The sequence below is a fragment of the Colias eurytheme genome, chromosome 16, assembly GCF_061535395.1.
Source record: "Colias eurytheme isolate Ceu_HAF_F1 chromosome 16, ilColEury1 Martin Lab GWU primary, whole genome shotgun sequence".
NCBI classification, from domain to species: Eukaryota; Metazoa; Arthropoda; class Insecta; order Lepidoptera; family Pieridae; genus Colias; species Colias eurytheme.
The window spans coordinates 3,796,185-3,809,727 of record NC_142995.1 but is presented as its reverse complement, the minus strand read 5'-3'; the positions used below and the strand labels follow the sequence as shown (position 1 = coordinate 3,809,727).

Sequence of the window (13,543 nt, the reverse complement as noted above, 5' to 3'; positions counted from 1 at the left end):
TTGCCTTAATACCACCTGCAGAATTCCACAACCGCACTGCCCGACACAAGCAAAAATATCATCCACACCACCTGGATGCATGGCGCTCGTCAACCGTGCGTTTCTCACGGCACTTCCTGCCCCGAGCCACACTCCTGTGGAACAAATTACCACCTTCCGTGTTCCCCAACCAGTACGACATGGGAACCTTCAAACAAAGAGCCTACACCTTCCTGAAAAACCAATATCCTTCTTAAAGCCGGCAATACGATCACAGTGTTCCTAACGCTGTGATCGTCATGGGCGGCGTCTATCACCTACCACCAAGTGAGTCGCCTGCCCTATTGCCAGGGTTATTATAAAAAAAAAAAAAAAAAAAAAAAAGCTGGAAAAACTGTCAAAAGAGTGACGGCTTTTGTTCGCGACGTTCTTTGAATAAGTTATTTACTAGACTTGTTGGCTTCAAGCACTTTTATTCTATAACAAGTTTTTAAATGAAGGTATGTTTTTTCGTTGAAATGCGTTTAGCTAACTCTTTGAGGGCATTGTCTGCGAGATAGTAGTTTTATATTTCGAGCACCTGTGCACCGTTTTAATTAATTTTAAGATGGAGAATATCTAATAACTTCTCGATGTATTTATATTGTATACGCGCGTAATTAAAGGTGTATAGCAGATGTGTCATAACTCGCCGATCATCTGTCGGTCGAGACTCGAGGCGCGGGCAATCATGAGTGCTAGATTTTTTTCACTGAGCGTTATTTTGGCCGTGGGATGGCGGATGAAGGGCAGATGTGAAAGCAGCTGCCGCATGTATCCCGTCTTATCTCGGAGCGATGCTATAGATTCACCTAGCTGTTTGAATTATACGAGTTTTGCATTACTTACGTGGAAAACGTAACAATCGATACACCCAAATTACATTTTAATGGCTTCTTTCTGAGTTCGAATATAGTTTTATGTGCCCGCGAGTGATTGGCTATGGTTATTAGGAAAGTGGCTTTTAATAAATGAAATTTCTTAAATTATTAAATAACATATTGCATTATGTGCAATAAACCGACGATAATCTAATTTTCGGTCACACATTCTGTAACATTTTCAATTTTCATGTTAGAGAAATAATTCGCTTATTATACCGCAAACAATGTGCCATGCTTTCCATCGTGACATACGATCGATATCCTATTTAGAAACAGTGCATTGTGCACGCGACATAATCAAGTTTAAAAGCTCTGCCACTTTGTCATCGCATGTACGCAAATAATATTAACGTAAGGCTGGTTGCTCACGATCTAGACTTAAACTAATCTGTCTGCTGTGTGTACTCGGAATACTAACACATTACGGTACATGCACAAGTTTATAATAGAATGATGAAATATTTTTAACATCGCTAATAATGTAAAATCAAATTAGATCAAAAATAAAAGGAATCTTACCAATTAAAGGGACACAGTTACGAATATGATATTGATTTGGTTATGTTATCATCCAAAAGAACACAATTTATCTAAGAAAGACAAATACTTGAGCAGATAATAAGAGTGGTGTAGGCTGTAGCATTAGGTAATTCAGTAGCGAGGACCCAACCTAATAGTGCACGCTCCGATCACTAACGACTCCGGTACTTGCAAAGTTTCAAATGGGCTTAACAACTTCACAATCTCTATCAGCCACCGACACAATGTTTCATAACTGTGATTAAGTGAGTTAGGAACGATGTTTGTAGTTTAGCCAGCACTTGATTAGCCACAAGCAAAATATGTACGCTTTTACCTACACACAACGGAGTGCGTAAAAATAATGCTCAGGATTGAACGCACAAAGGAAACAAAAGATCCATTCAATATCGTCGAGGTGTTTTGAACATTACCAATTTACAACAATTGAATTGATTCGTCTCAGCGTACTATATTGTAAAACGGGTTTTGTTCAAATCAGCTGGTGCGCAAAAAATTGGTTCGGCCAGTCGAATCTTTAAGATCATTGACGTCTGTACGAATTAGATCCTTATAGTAAAGAGATTGTACGCAATGATGCTCCTATCCCGGTAAATGAAGTCGCACGTTAGCATTTTTTTTCCAATCCACGAAGATAAATATTTCTCTACCTAGCGAACTTACTATACAACAATTGTTATTTTTTGCAATCAGCTGTTTCGTGAATTGCCTTTGTAGCTTATTTCAGGTATAAAAATCATTGAATCAACTGCATGTTTGTCTTACGCATCCTGAATGTAGGAATTCTTTTCTATTCGTAAACTATGGACGTCGGCTCTAAACTATAGGTAGTGGTGTAAGTTTATCGAGGGTCGATCTAGGTGATGTTGGCGAAGTTATAAGATGTAATAACAAAGTTTAAAATCATTGAATCAACTGCGTATTTGTCTTACACATCCCGTATATATAGAAAATAGAAATTCTTTCCCGTAAATTATTCAGTCTGGCGTTTTAAAGTGCACGACGGTGGCGTCAGTTTATCGAGCGTCGATCTAGGCGGTGTTAGGCGAAGTTATAAGATGTAGTTATCGTTCGGTGCGCGTGCGCAGGCGGCAGCTGTCGCGGCAGGTGCTAGCGCAGCCGCCGCGCGCCGGAAGGCCGCACAAAAACCGCGCACCTGGGCCCCACGGTCTACCTACTTGCACAATGCTCAGACCTTCCTCGACACTCGAAAACTTTACAAATTTCAAAACGCAATACATTCCCGTCCCATCCCAAGATCTCGCCAGGTATAAACTGCTTCGTGGTATTTTGGCGCAGTTCTACGCTCTCGTTTGGATTTGGATATCGATCCCGTTGGTTAAGTTTTTATGTGTGGTGTTTTTAATGGCTCTGATTTAATTTCATGTAGAATTTAGAAATTATAATATTTTGAAGATGAATGCGAAAGACGAGGTAAACGTGTTATTTGTATGTGTTTATTTGGGTTTCGTACGTATGCGTAATCTAATTAAGTGAAAGTTAAACGTCAAACTACGTAGATTTCAGTTGTATAATTCCACAGAAATTCGTCGTAGGCAAGGCTCGGTAACCTCATTGAATTGTTGAAATTGTGAACTTTGAGGTTTGAGGACAAATGTACGGCAATGGAGTTATTGTGTGTTGGGAAAAGGGTGGGAACACGTGTTTGTAAGGGGTTTCCATCCGTCGGAAGCGTTCGGCGCCGAGCTCGAGTTACCGCGGCGCACGTGACGGGAGCTTTTTGTACGATCGCCCTCCCCCACATCCTAGTAGTACAAAAACCACGAACGAACGGATATACCGAGCAATAAATGTGGTACACAACTTGAAGGTATCGCAGTCTTTGCTATCATTGAAATGCTCTTTACAATAAACCCCAGATGCATAAAAGTATACTCCTATTAACGTACACTCTTACGAATCGCAGGGTTAGATGCACTTCAATTAGCTAGCGAAGCTTTCAGCGCGCCATACGATGCTCTACGATTTCATATCAGAAAGCTAAAATTCACAAACAATATATACATTTAATTGAAACATAACGACAATGACATTTGGCGCAAGATGTAATTTGAGCGTAGTGCATATGTCGTCCAGGTGTAATTATAGGGCGGAGTGACGGGTCTGTCGTGGTGACAATGGCAATTACCAGCCGGGGCACGCGAGCCGCTTCCGTTTCCGATCGGATCGCGCGCCGCGGTACGGCTTCGTCGTACCATCAAATACCTACCCCATGTATCGACCCACGAACCACTCTTTTGTCTCCCACATCTGGCTAGATGCCATCGTTAGATACTTCATAACGCTTAACCGCTTATCGATTTTTAATGTTTCACATAACGTCTTGTTTATTCTGCCGGTCTCATTGTGTGCTTCTCAGTTCTAACACGTCGACTGCCTCTCGTTTGCTATAGCTCTAGAGGAAATAAAAATAGGTGACCTCTAATTTTGGTTACGTAAGCTTATGTTGTTTTTTGCGCATTCCGCACATATAAATTAAGTAGTAATACAGCTGATGTTAGATATTTTAACTGTTACATTAGGCATTATCTATGGCGTATACTAAATGTCTATAATTAGGTATTTCCCTAACTGAAAATTCGCATGTACGTGACATAGCTAGGCGTACGGGTAAAGTTTGATAAACATTTGGAGTAGCCCGGCGTCACAGCGTAGGCGTGGCGCGGCGGGGGTGGCGGAGCCCTACAAGTGCACCTTTACGCGGCGCGCGGGGGAGGGTAGTCAGGTGTTGCACGACGTCGGCGGCACCCTGCCTCATTCTAACGTCAACCGTCTCCGAAGACGGTCGCGCCTCGCCCCGACGTCGGGAGCATGTGACAATTATTCGGTTCAAATCATACGCGAGTGAATTTAATTGATTGTACTTGTGATTTCTATTTGAGACTTGAGAATTACATCAGTGGTCAATTTTTAACATTAAAAATGGGTTTGTGATTTTTTTGAAATTTTATAAATATATTTGATATTATAATTATTGTGTTCCGTGTGAGTGTTCGTCCGGCTTATCTAGTGTTTGTGCGTGACGACACGGGTGGGCCACGTGCGCCGGTCGATTTGATAGAGCGTGCGCACTACGCACCTACAAACGTCACTCGACATTAAAAGTGAAAAAATAATAAAATATCACAGATCCATTATGTCAACCGTCAATATGGTGAAGAGATTTAGGTCATCGATAAAACGTACCAGTCGGTCAATTAGTCGCTATAATGACACACATGAATGTACAAAGCAATAGAGATAGAGATTTCTGTTACTTAATTATTCATTTCCATTACTTGTACGTGCCACAAATTCTGGCCTGATATGTTCGTATTGATTAAGTCATAATTAACCAGTTTGTTTTTGTGGAAATTCAGTTCATATCTTAATTCCAAATAATATCCCTTTATTTTTATTACCTAAATATTGTCTAATCCTATAATTTTATATTTAGGTTTATCAAGTTAAAATCGGATGAACATGTTTTTAAAATTCTTAATATGATTTTTTTATTTTTGATTTTATCCATGTTTAAATCGACATTTTAGTCTTCACCATCTCTTTAATTAAAATAATTAGGAGAAATGATAATTAGTGTTTATAAATATTTACAATACATGCACTTTTTATCTTTTCTATAAATATAAGCATGTACTTTAAGGAGCTAACACATAGAACACAACTTTTTTTTTGGAAAATGTTATTCTTTTAAACGCATCATCGTGCTCTAAATAAAAAAAAACAGATCAGAAATTTCTCCTTAATCATGGTCGTGTTTACAAAAACTACAACTGCATCATTATGATTTGAACTATATTTTTTATTTACTACAATATTCTAGCTGCCCCGCTGCTTCGTTGTTTTGTCTTCTCATGCTTCTCTCCATATGAACGTCCCTTGGCCCATACCAGGGGCCGTATTATGACCTCTTGGCTCTTAATACCAGACAGTTTACGCCGTGAATTGAAGTGACTGGCAAATTCATATTATGATCGCAATCACCAGCCATATAATATAGAAAAATTAGCCGAATTGCTCGAGCCGTTCTCCAATTTTAGTTTTTACGCGATTTGGCTATTCAATTTTACTATATGTACCAGTTATTTCCTTTTGATTCTAATCTACCCCCCGACCCATTTGCAGCCAAATCAATTCAGCCGTTATTGAGTTATAAATGTCTTAACTAACACGAATTTCTTTTGCATACATGTATAGATATATATCTAAATCTGTTCAAGGTAAAAGCGAATAGGCTTTTTTTAGGCAGGCATTCCCATCCATAGACTGCATCACAACTTACCATCGGGTAGGATGCAATTAAATACTATCTTAAATACAAAAAATATATACATAGTATATAGTCGAAAGTGGAAATAAAATGTGGATATATGTGTCGTATAGAAAACCGGCGCTCGCCTCAAGATATTCTCGAACCCGGCGCCGCAGAGCACGGAGCGCGTGGTGCAGCTCGTCGGCCGCAAGGAGGCGATCGCGGCCGGCATACGGGAGGTGCTCGAGCTTGTGCAGCAGGTTAGTGACGTCACACACACACACAAATACATAGTCACATTTAAAGCTATGTATTAAAAACACTAAAATTCATACATACACTTAAATTCATATTCATACTCAAAGACACACTGGAACACTAAAATTTTGTACAATTAAAAATCATTCGAATTTTATACGTGTATAAAATTTTGAAACCAATGGAACTCCTACTGAGTTGAGTTTTCATCATTCTTTTAATGCATTGTCATAATCATACTTGAAAATTCCTTAATTATTATTAGAGCCAATGCGATTAATAATTTAGTCGAGAAAACAGTGAATAACTTGCTCGTACTCTTAACCTAAATATAAACGCATTAAATAAAAACTCTTTCAAATACATTTGGCATTGGTAAATAAAAAGTGATCAGTCTGAAAAAAGTAACTTGAAACTTTCACTCGATCTATATTTTCTCATTTACGTCAGCTCTTTCTATACTACTTTTGAGGTTGTTAAATAAGACATGCTTGGATAAGCTAGCAGCTAACTCACCCTTAAGTCTAACTCAAATAATTACGTATTAAACTAGAGTACTAGACCCATTAAAATCCAAGTCAGGATTGTCAAATTAAGCATCATCGGCCTAAAAGTCAGTCACTAACTCACACTCAAATTCTAACTCTAATATTTACTTTAACTAGGCCTCAATTCGAACCCACTTTTCAATCATTAAATTAAGTGTAATTACAACCGGTATGGAAGTTTTAAAGTTGCTATTCCACGTTCACAAGAATTTTTGCTATTGCGCTTTTCGTAAATCACTAAATAGTGTAAAACAAAGTCGCTTTCTCTGTCCCTGAATCCCTTAAATATTTAAAACTACGCAACGGATTTTGATGTGTTTTTTTTAATAGATAGAGTGATTCAAGTAGAATGTTTTAGTATATAATTTATTAATTTTTAGGCAAAGCGGGCGAAGCTATTCTATACTAAAACATTCCTCTTGAATCACTATCTAAAACTGCATCAAAATACGTTGAGTGCTTTTAAAGATCTAAGCATAAATACATACAAACATTAGGGCAGACGCAGGAAGCTTCTTTGCTTTATACAATGTAGTCACTTGCACTTTACACAACAATAATTTCTCCATTACAATGAACATAATAAATTACAGGTGCCCGTAAGAGGACCCGTGCAGAACTACGACCCGCACAACTACGACGATTTCTACGCTGAGGAATATGGCGGGTTCGGAAACGGGCAAGAGAGCAGAGGCCCCAGAGGGCCTCCAAGCCGGGGCCCCAGGCCTCCCGTGGGGCCCGGGAACAGGGGGCCCCCTCCTCGTGGAGGGCCCCCGATGTCCAGAAACGGACCTCCCCCACGACCGTTCAATGACTTCAACTCGTCTGGTCCCAGGGGCAACTTTGGACCTCCAAGAGGAGGGTTCAGTAGCAGCAGCAGCAGCAGTAGTAGTGCGTTTGGAGGCAATAGGAGCGGCGGTGGGGGGGGGAGTAGCTTCAACAGCAGTAACAGTAGCCAGCAAGAGACCACCACACAAGTCACTATACCGAAAGATGTGAGTAGTAAAACTTTAAAAATGTTAAATTGTTAGGTATGTTTGTTATATTTTAACTTTTTAAATGTTATAAATATGGATTGTGTCAATTTTGGTGGTAGTGCAAAGAGTAGAGCTAATGTTGTAATAATTAATTTTATTAGTAACTCAGGCCCCGGAATCACAGACACAATAGAAAATCTATTGTGTCGTGGCCCGATCGGGCCGTTCAGGGCTCAATGGGTTAAGTTAACTTTTTAGAATTATTTTCTTCATCTCAAGTGCTTTATGTCTTATTGTTGACGACAATTATTTTTATATCATGATTAAAAGTTTGGCTTGAGATATTACAATGTGATTTGTGGGACAACATAATAAACCGAAAATACGATTATTTCTATTACCAAGCCCCGTTTTTCTTATTTCTTACACACGTAACAATATTTTGAAGTGAAAACTTCTTTAGCGGCGTTAAGCACTTTTTCTGTAATGGGTATAAAATCTTAAACTCCGTCAGGACACGTGACCTGATCGAAAAAGCGCAAGACGGATGGATATCAAACATGCTCAACGTTAATAATCAAGTTTTCACTTCTGCCGGCACTCCCGGAGTGCAACCCGTCTTTTTTTTTATTATTGTGTTATAGGGAAGCGCTTGACCACGATCTCGCCTGATGGTAAGCTGAGATGTAGCCTATGATTATTTTTTTTTTATTTTTTACCTTACAGCTAGCGGGTGCGATAATCGGCAAAGCGGGATCCCGGATCCGAAAGATCCGCGCCGAGAGCGGTGCGTCGATAGAGATCGCGGAACCTTTGGCCGGGGCCAGTGATAGAGTGATCACTATCACGGGCACACCGCACCGCATACAGATGGCGCAGTATCTGCTGCAACAGAGGTATGTCTTGTGGTTTAGGATCCCTAGGGTCCTGTTAGACATGCTTAATATACAGGATGTCCCACTATCGGTATAGTAAGCGCAAAGGTACTTGTAGTTTTGCATACACTGATCACGTAAAAAATACTTAATACATAAACATATCAAAAGCAAAATTTTTCCTTAAATTCCATGTTTTCTTCTCTAGCTTCGCGCAGCCGGCATATAGCGCTTCGCTAATGTGAGCATTTTGTTTATGAAAACATAATCTTAAACGATAGATCACGTGCGGGTAGCAAAGTTGGGCGGGTTGCTTGTTAGCGGTGTACACATAGAGCTTTAAGAATTCATCTATTTAAAAGAAATGTTCCTGAAATTTTATAAGTATTTTTGAAGTGAAACTTCTTTATCGGGGTTGGACAAAAATTTAGTGTTATGTTGCGTTGCGTTGTGTTGCGTTACGCCGTACGCGTGACATTTTTGCGTTACGCCGTACGCGTGACATTTTTGCGTTACGCCATACTCGTGACATTTTTAAGGTCATAAAGAAGTTTCACTTCTTACGTATGTACTCTAGTACACGCATACATTTTTTATGTACTCAGCGTATGCAAAACTATAACCTCCTTTAAGCTTAATATACCGACGGTGGGACACCCTGTAGATAGGTGCGGTTTAGAATCCCGTGACGTATTATTGTGATTGTTACATAAGGCATGATGTGCTCAGGTCCGAATGGAATGATTAGTATGATGTAGTATTCATTATTTTAAATTTTAATAGTCATAGGTTTTTATTAAAGCGATGCATGATATATTTTGGTCCCATATACATACAATTATAGGTGATCAGAATAACTAGGTTTCTGATAAATTGATAGATATAATATATTGAACTGTGAAAGTGTACTATATTAGTATTATGTTTTTTTTATTTTTGTTGGTATTCAATAATTTATTTGTACCTTCCCTGGTGTCTTGTGGATTTGTACAAAATCCCTGAACACTTTTAAAATATATTACGCAATTCATTCATTTATTTATAGTTCAATATCATTAGTAAGCACTTAATTGTTAAGACATTTACCATCACAGTAATAGTGAAAGTAATTAAATGTGCCTCGAAATAAAATCCGACCTTGAAACACTAATACCATTAGAGCCAATCAGTTGCATAATTGATTGCATGCTTCAATAAGTAATTCCATATTAATGAAGCATCAGCTTATTAAACTTATATAACATTTAATGAGCCTGTGCTTTATAAGCTATATTAATAAGCATGCTATAGCATGTCTCATACATACCAATTGCCCTAGCGTCAGAAAAATAGACCATCTTATTACAAAAACTTAGTACCTGGTTTAAGCCCAGAATATAAAGTTATGGTTTAACTTTAGTACAGAAGTGAAAACTTGTGCTTGTCTCTGGTTTAACTCTAAATTCTAAAACATGTTTTGTAGTAAGACTTAGACCACGGTTTTAATACATTTTAGACCTAGATTTTAGTAGACCATGTTTTGTAATAAGATGGAAAATCAAATCATTACTAACATGCATTGTTTTACAATAGAATGTTTCAAGAGTTCCCCGATTTGGCTCCAAACAAAGCTAAGCTTATGTAAATGTTCAGCTTGAATGTATCAACCGTTGTTTTGGTTAAGGTAAAATTATTTGAAAATTTTATGTAGCTGTCGAGTTGTAATCTTTGGTCTGTTTTCATCATTCTGTCATATATTTATTGTATAATATTGTTAATTAACCATATATGTTGAAACACCCTGTTTCTAAAATAACAATTTGAAATTTTGAACATTAATATATTATTAAGTCATAGTGCATTTTTTAGAAACAAGGTGAAAATAATATGTCAAATGTGTATTAACTTTCTATGTGTGAAATTCTGTTTTGTGATTAACATTTTTATAGGTGTGTACGTGACTAACGGGCTGAGCGACTCTTTGTATGGAAGACTAGTGATTTTGTTGTTTGATTCGAATATAACAAGGAATCACAAGTCTGCCTACAAAGTGTTTGCATACACGTCGAATGAAGACTGGTTCGCACAGTGACTGTAACATTTCTCTTTCTACTAATTTATATGTGTTTAATCATGTTTACTCCTGTATACCTTACTTTGGTATCTGTTACTTCCTTATGTTTTATATTTAATGGGATTTTCGAAGTTATGCATTTTGACAAGCTTTGTTGATGAAATTTTTATTTGTAATATTAATATAATAATATTCGTATTTTTTCCTTACAGTGTACACGAAAGCAACCCGTCTCTCGGCCGCGGCGGAAACTTTTGATTGGTATTAACATGAAATCGTTACCTACAATAAGATATTTTGGTAACAAGGAGGCTCATTTTGTACCTATTCTGATTACATTATACATAGATCATATTTGTATGAAATCTAATCAATTGCTACGGGTTGTAATATTCTTGTGAAATTTTTATGAGATGTGCATTTATCATTATTAATACAAAGTTTATTAAGATTAAACAATAGCAATGGTTCGATTCAGCGATGGTTTGTTACATCGATCTATTTTTAAGTGATAGAGTATAGCAATGAAATAAATAGTATATTTTGTGAAATGTGGTTTCTTTTTATTCCCTATCTCTACTAAAACATTAAACATGGATGGAAAATGTACGATTAGAAATGTTTTATCATGAAATATTAATTCAATTGCATACAGAAATGCAACACAAGTTGCTTGAATATGCATAAATTGTGTAGTTGTGAAACAGAAACAGTTTATTTTTGTGCAAATATTTTACAAGTGTATAGTAATTTATGCAACATCAGCCTTTATAATGGCATTTAATTCTAAGATCCATTATCAGGTAAACAAAACAACCAGTACTATTATGATGGAATCAATTCTTATCTCTGAGAATACATTATATTTACTTATCATTTGAAAAGGTATATTACTTTGAGTAATCAATGTGATTGAAAAATAAAACAACGGAAATATACTTATGATAAAAATTACATATATTTTAGAATCACATCTTATTTCCTTAAATATAGTACAAAATTTAGTAAAAAAAGGTCCATCAAATGTATTAAAGCTCTTATATCAGTTTAGCTAAGTCCATGATCATGTGGGATGTAATGGAGGTATATCTGAATGTTCATGTTTGTCCAAAACAAACAGTACATACACAATCGGCACAACTACGCAGAGTATGAGCACAAAGCAAACTAAATGAAACCACTTCAAGCCAAAATCTGCTCCTTGTGAAGTCAACTGCTTCACTACAACAGCTTCTACAGATACTCTCTCCTTATTTGGCAGCAGTTTAGTATCCTCTGTCACAGGCTCATTTGGTTCATTATCTGTGTATGGAATGACAGATGGCGCAACTGTGCTATTCAGTACTACTGCATTGCAATCTATTTCAAAATCATCATTTTGTTTTGTTAATTTGTTTGCAACAGGGTTTTCCATCAAGTTCTCCATAGTGAGCGTAGTGGGGGCATGGTTTGATGTAGAAGGAGTTGGCTCCGGTGGTTGTGTGGATGGTACGAGTTCTGTAAGAACTGAATATGGGGTGACAGGAACTTTGATTGTTCTCCTCGCAAAAATTTCATTGTCTTTATGAATATGATTGATTCTCTTTAGTTCTGATATCTGCAAAAAACACATTAAAAGCTATTAACATCAATTAGCCTATATTTAATTGTCAATAATAATATTGTTAAATATTGAGTAAAACCAGTTAAAATGAGATTTTATAATATTGAATCTCTTGTTTAAAACATAGTACAAATTTTACAATCATATTAGTGTATGCATCAGTTGTAGTACTTACAGAACAATGGAATCGAAGGGCAATAGCCTGTAAAGTATCTCCCTCTTGTACTTGCGCTTCTATAAAATGATCCTGGGGTTTTATCCTATGCAGCTGTATATGGCCATTAAAATTTATATCGTTCTCTAATGAACCGTTCATGTTGGTCAATAGATCATCCCCACCATGTAAAGGACGTGTCCTGGATTGAAAACCTAATTATTTTCAAGTAAACAATAAAAATACTTGTCTCTCTGCTTACGTTATTAGCTAAGCTACTCTTACCTTTGTTTCATTTTCAAAATGGACACTACAACTATAAGTAACTAGCATGACCTACTCTAAAAATACTGATCTACCTTTAAAAACGTAGAAACATGAAATAAAATTAATCGAAAACACAAAAACAGCTGTTATTCTCGTTCGATTGCAATTTTATTTGACAAATAATTTTGGTCTTTGACATTGGCTTTGCCACATTGATAGCTGCCAATGTCAATAGCGATGATTACGTTTTTTTCATAGAATATACTGTCATTATCGGTCATTATGTTGCCATTTCACAATAAATATATGCAGAAGAACTGAGATTAACGTAAATACTGCCTGATGCTTCCATGGTATAAGCACAGAGTCTAATAAAAATTATTGCACTAAGTTAGTCGATAGACTACGGTCTTACTATAACTACGGTCTTTCTCTTTACAACAATATTTCCTGGAAAAGTTATGATCTACATAACTTGAGCCAAGATTTATAAATTTGATTTATATCTAAATACTTCGAAAAATATGTAGTCATAATTCAACAATGCAATAGGCATGACGACAGTATTCATAAATGATCGTATTAGTGTTTTTAAGGGAAAATGTGCAATAAATAAATTCAATATAGTGACTTAGAAATCTTAAAACCATTAAGATTAATGAGATTATCAATAAAATAAAACATTGAAATTCTGCAGTTAGCCATTTTGACTAAAACACGCGTGACGTCACGCTTAAGTAAACAACTCGCGTCAGATGTGTTTTGTTGTTATGAATATGTTGAGAATACGCATTTTTATTTATTTTCTATTGTTTCACGTATGCTTTATCGACTCAGAACAGAAATACAATTGCGAATAAACGAAAACGTGGTTCGGGGTTCTCTGCACCAACTTTATACAATCATTTCTTATTATTTCTCGCTTGAAATAATTACTAACACATTTTTGAGCATTATTTTTATGTGGATTCATACTGCAATACTGCACACCACTCATAAACTTTGAAATTCGTTTCTATAACACATATTAAATAAAGACTTTTTTAATTTTCTTCGCAATGCGTACAAATAATTACGTATTTACCAAAGTTTG

The 13,543-nt window shown here is 36.6% G+C and overlaps 2 protein-coding genes across 6 annotated transcripts in view; one reads left to right on the top strand and one right to left on the bottom strand.

Annotated features, from left to right (window-relative positions):
• HnRNP-K (Heterogeneous nuclear ribonucleoprotein K) overlaps nucleotides 1-10,977 on the top strand; it is a 30,686-nt gene extending 19,709 nt beyond the window's left edge. For all 4 annotated transcript variants that reach the window (XM_090111216.1, XM_090111214.1, XM_090111215.1 and 1 more), the window contains exons 8-11: nucleotides 5,847-5,975; nucleotides 7,115-7,516; nucleotides 8,225-8,394; nucleotides 10,639-10,977. In XM_090111216.1, the coding sequence (XP_089967342.1) occupies nucleotides 5,847-5,975; nucleotides 7,115-7,516; nucleotides 8,225-8,394; nucleotides 10,639-10,684 (747 nt within the window). In that variant the 3' untranslated portion in view covers nucleotides 10,685-10,977. The remainder of the gene's footprint in view (nucleotides 1-5,846; nucleotides 5,976-7,114; nucleotides 7,517-8,224; nucleotides 8,395-10,638) is intronic.
• A 383-nt stretch (nucleotides 10,978-11,360) lies between these two features.
• LOC149901697 (lysM and putative peptidoglycan-binding domain-containing protein 4) lies at nucleotides 11,361-12,650 on the bottom strand. 2 transcript variants are annotated; one of them, XM_090110885.1, is made up of 3 exons: nucleotides 12,469-12,650; nucleotides 12,205-12,398; nucleotides 11,361-12,023 (listed from the first exon to the last, which is right to left on the bottom strand). In XM_090110885.1, exons 2-3 carry the CDS (start codon nucleotides 12,343-12,345, stop codon nucleotides 11,490-11,492), a joined length of 675 nt encoding a protein of 224 aa, XP_089967011.1. In that variant the 5' UTR covers nucleotides 12,346-12,398; nucleotides 12,469-12,650; the 3' UTR covers nucleotides 11,361-11,489. The 2 variants fall into 2 exon arrangements, with proteins under 2 accessions (XP_089967011.1, XP_089967010.1); XM_090110884.1 differs by having other exon boundaries at nucleotides 12,205-12,385.
• Nucleotides 12,651-13,543: the final 893 nt, after the last annotated feature.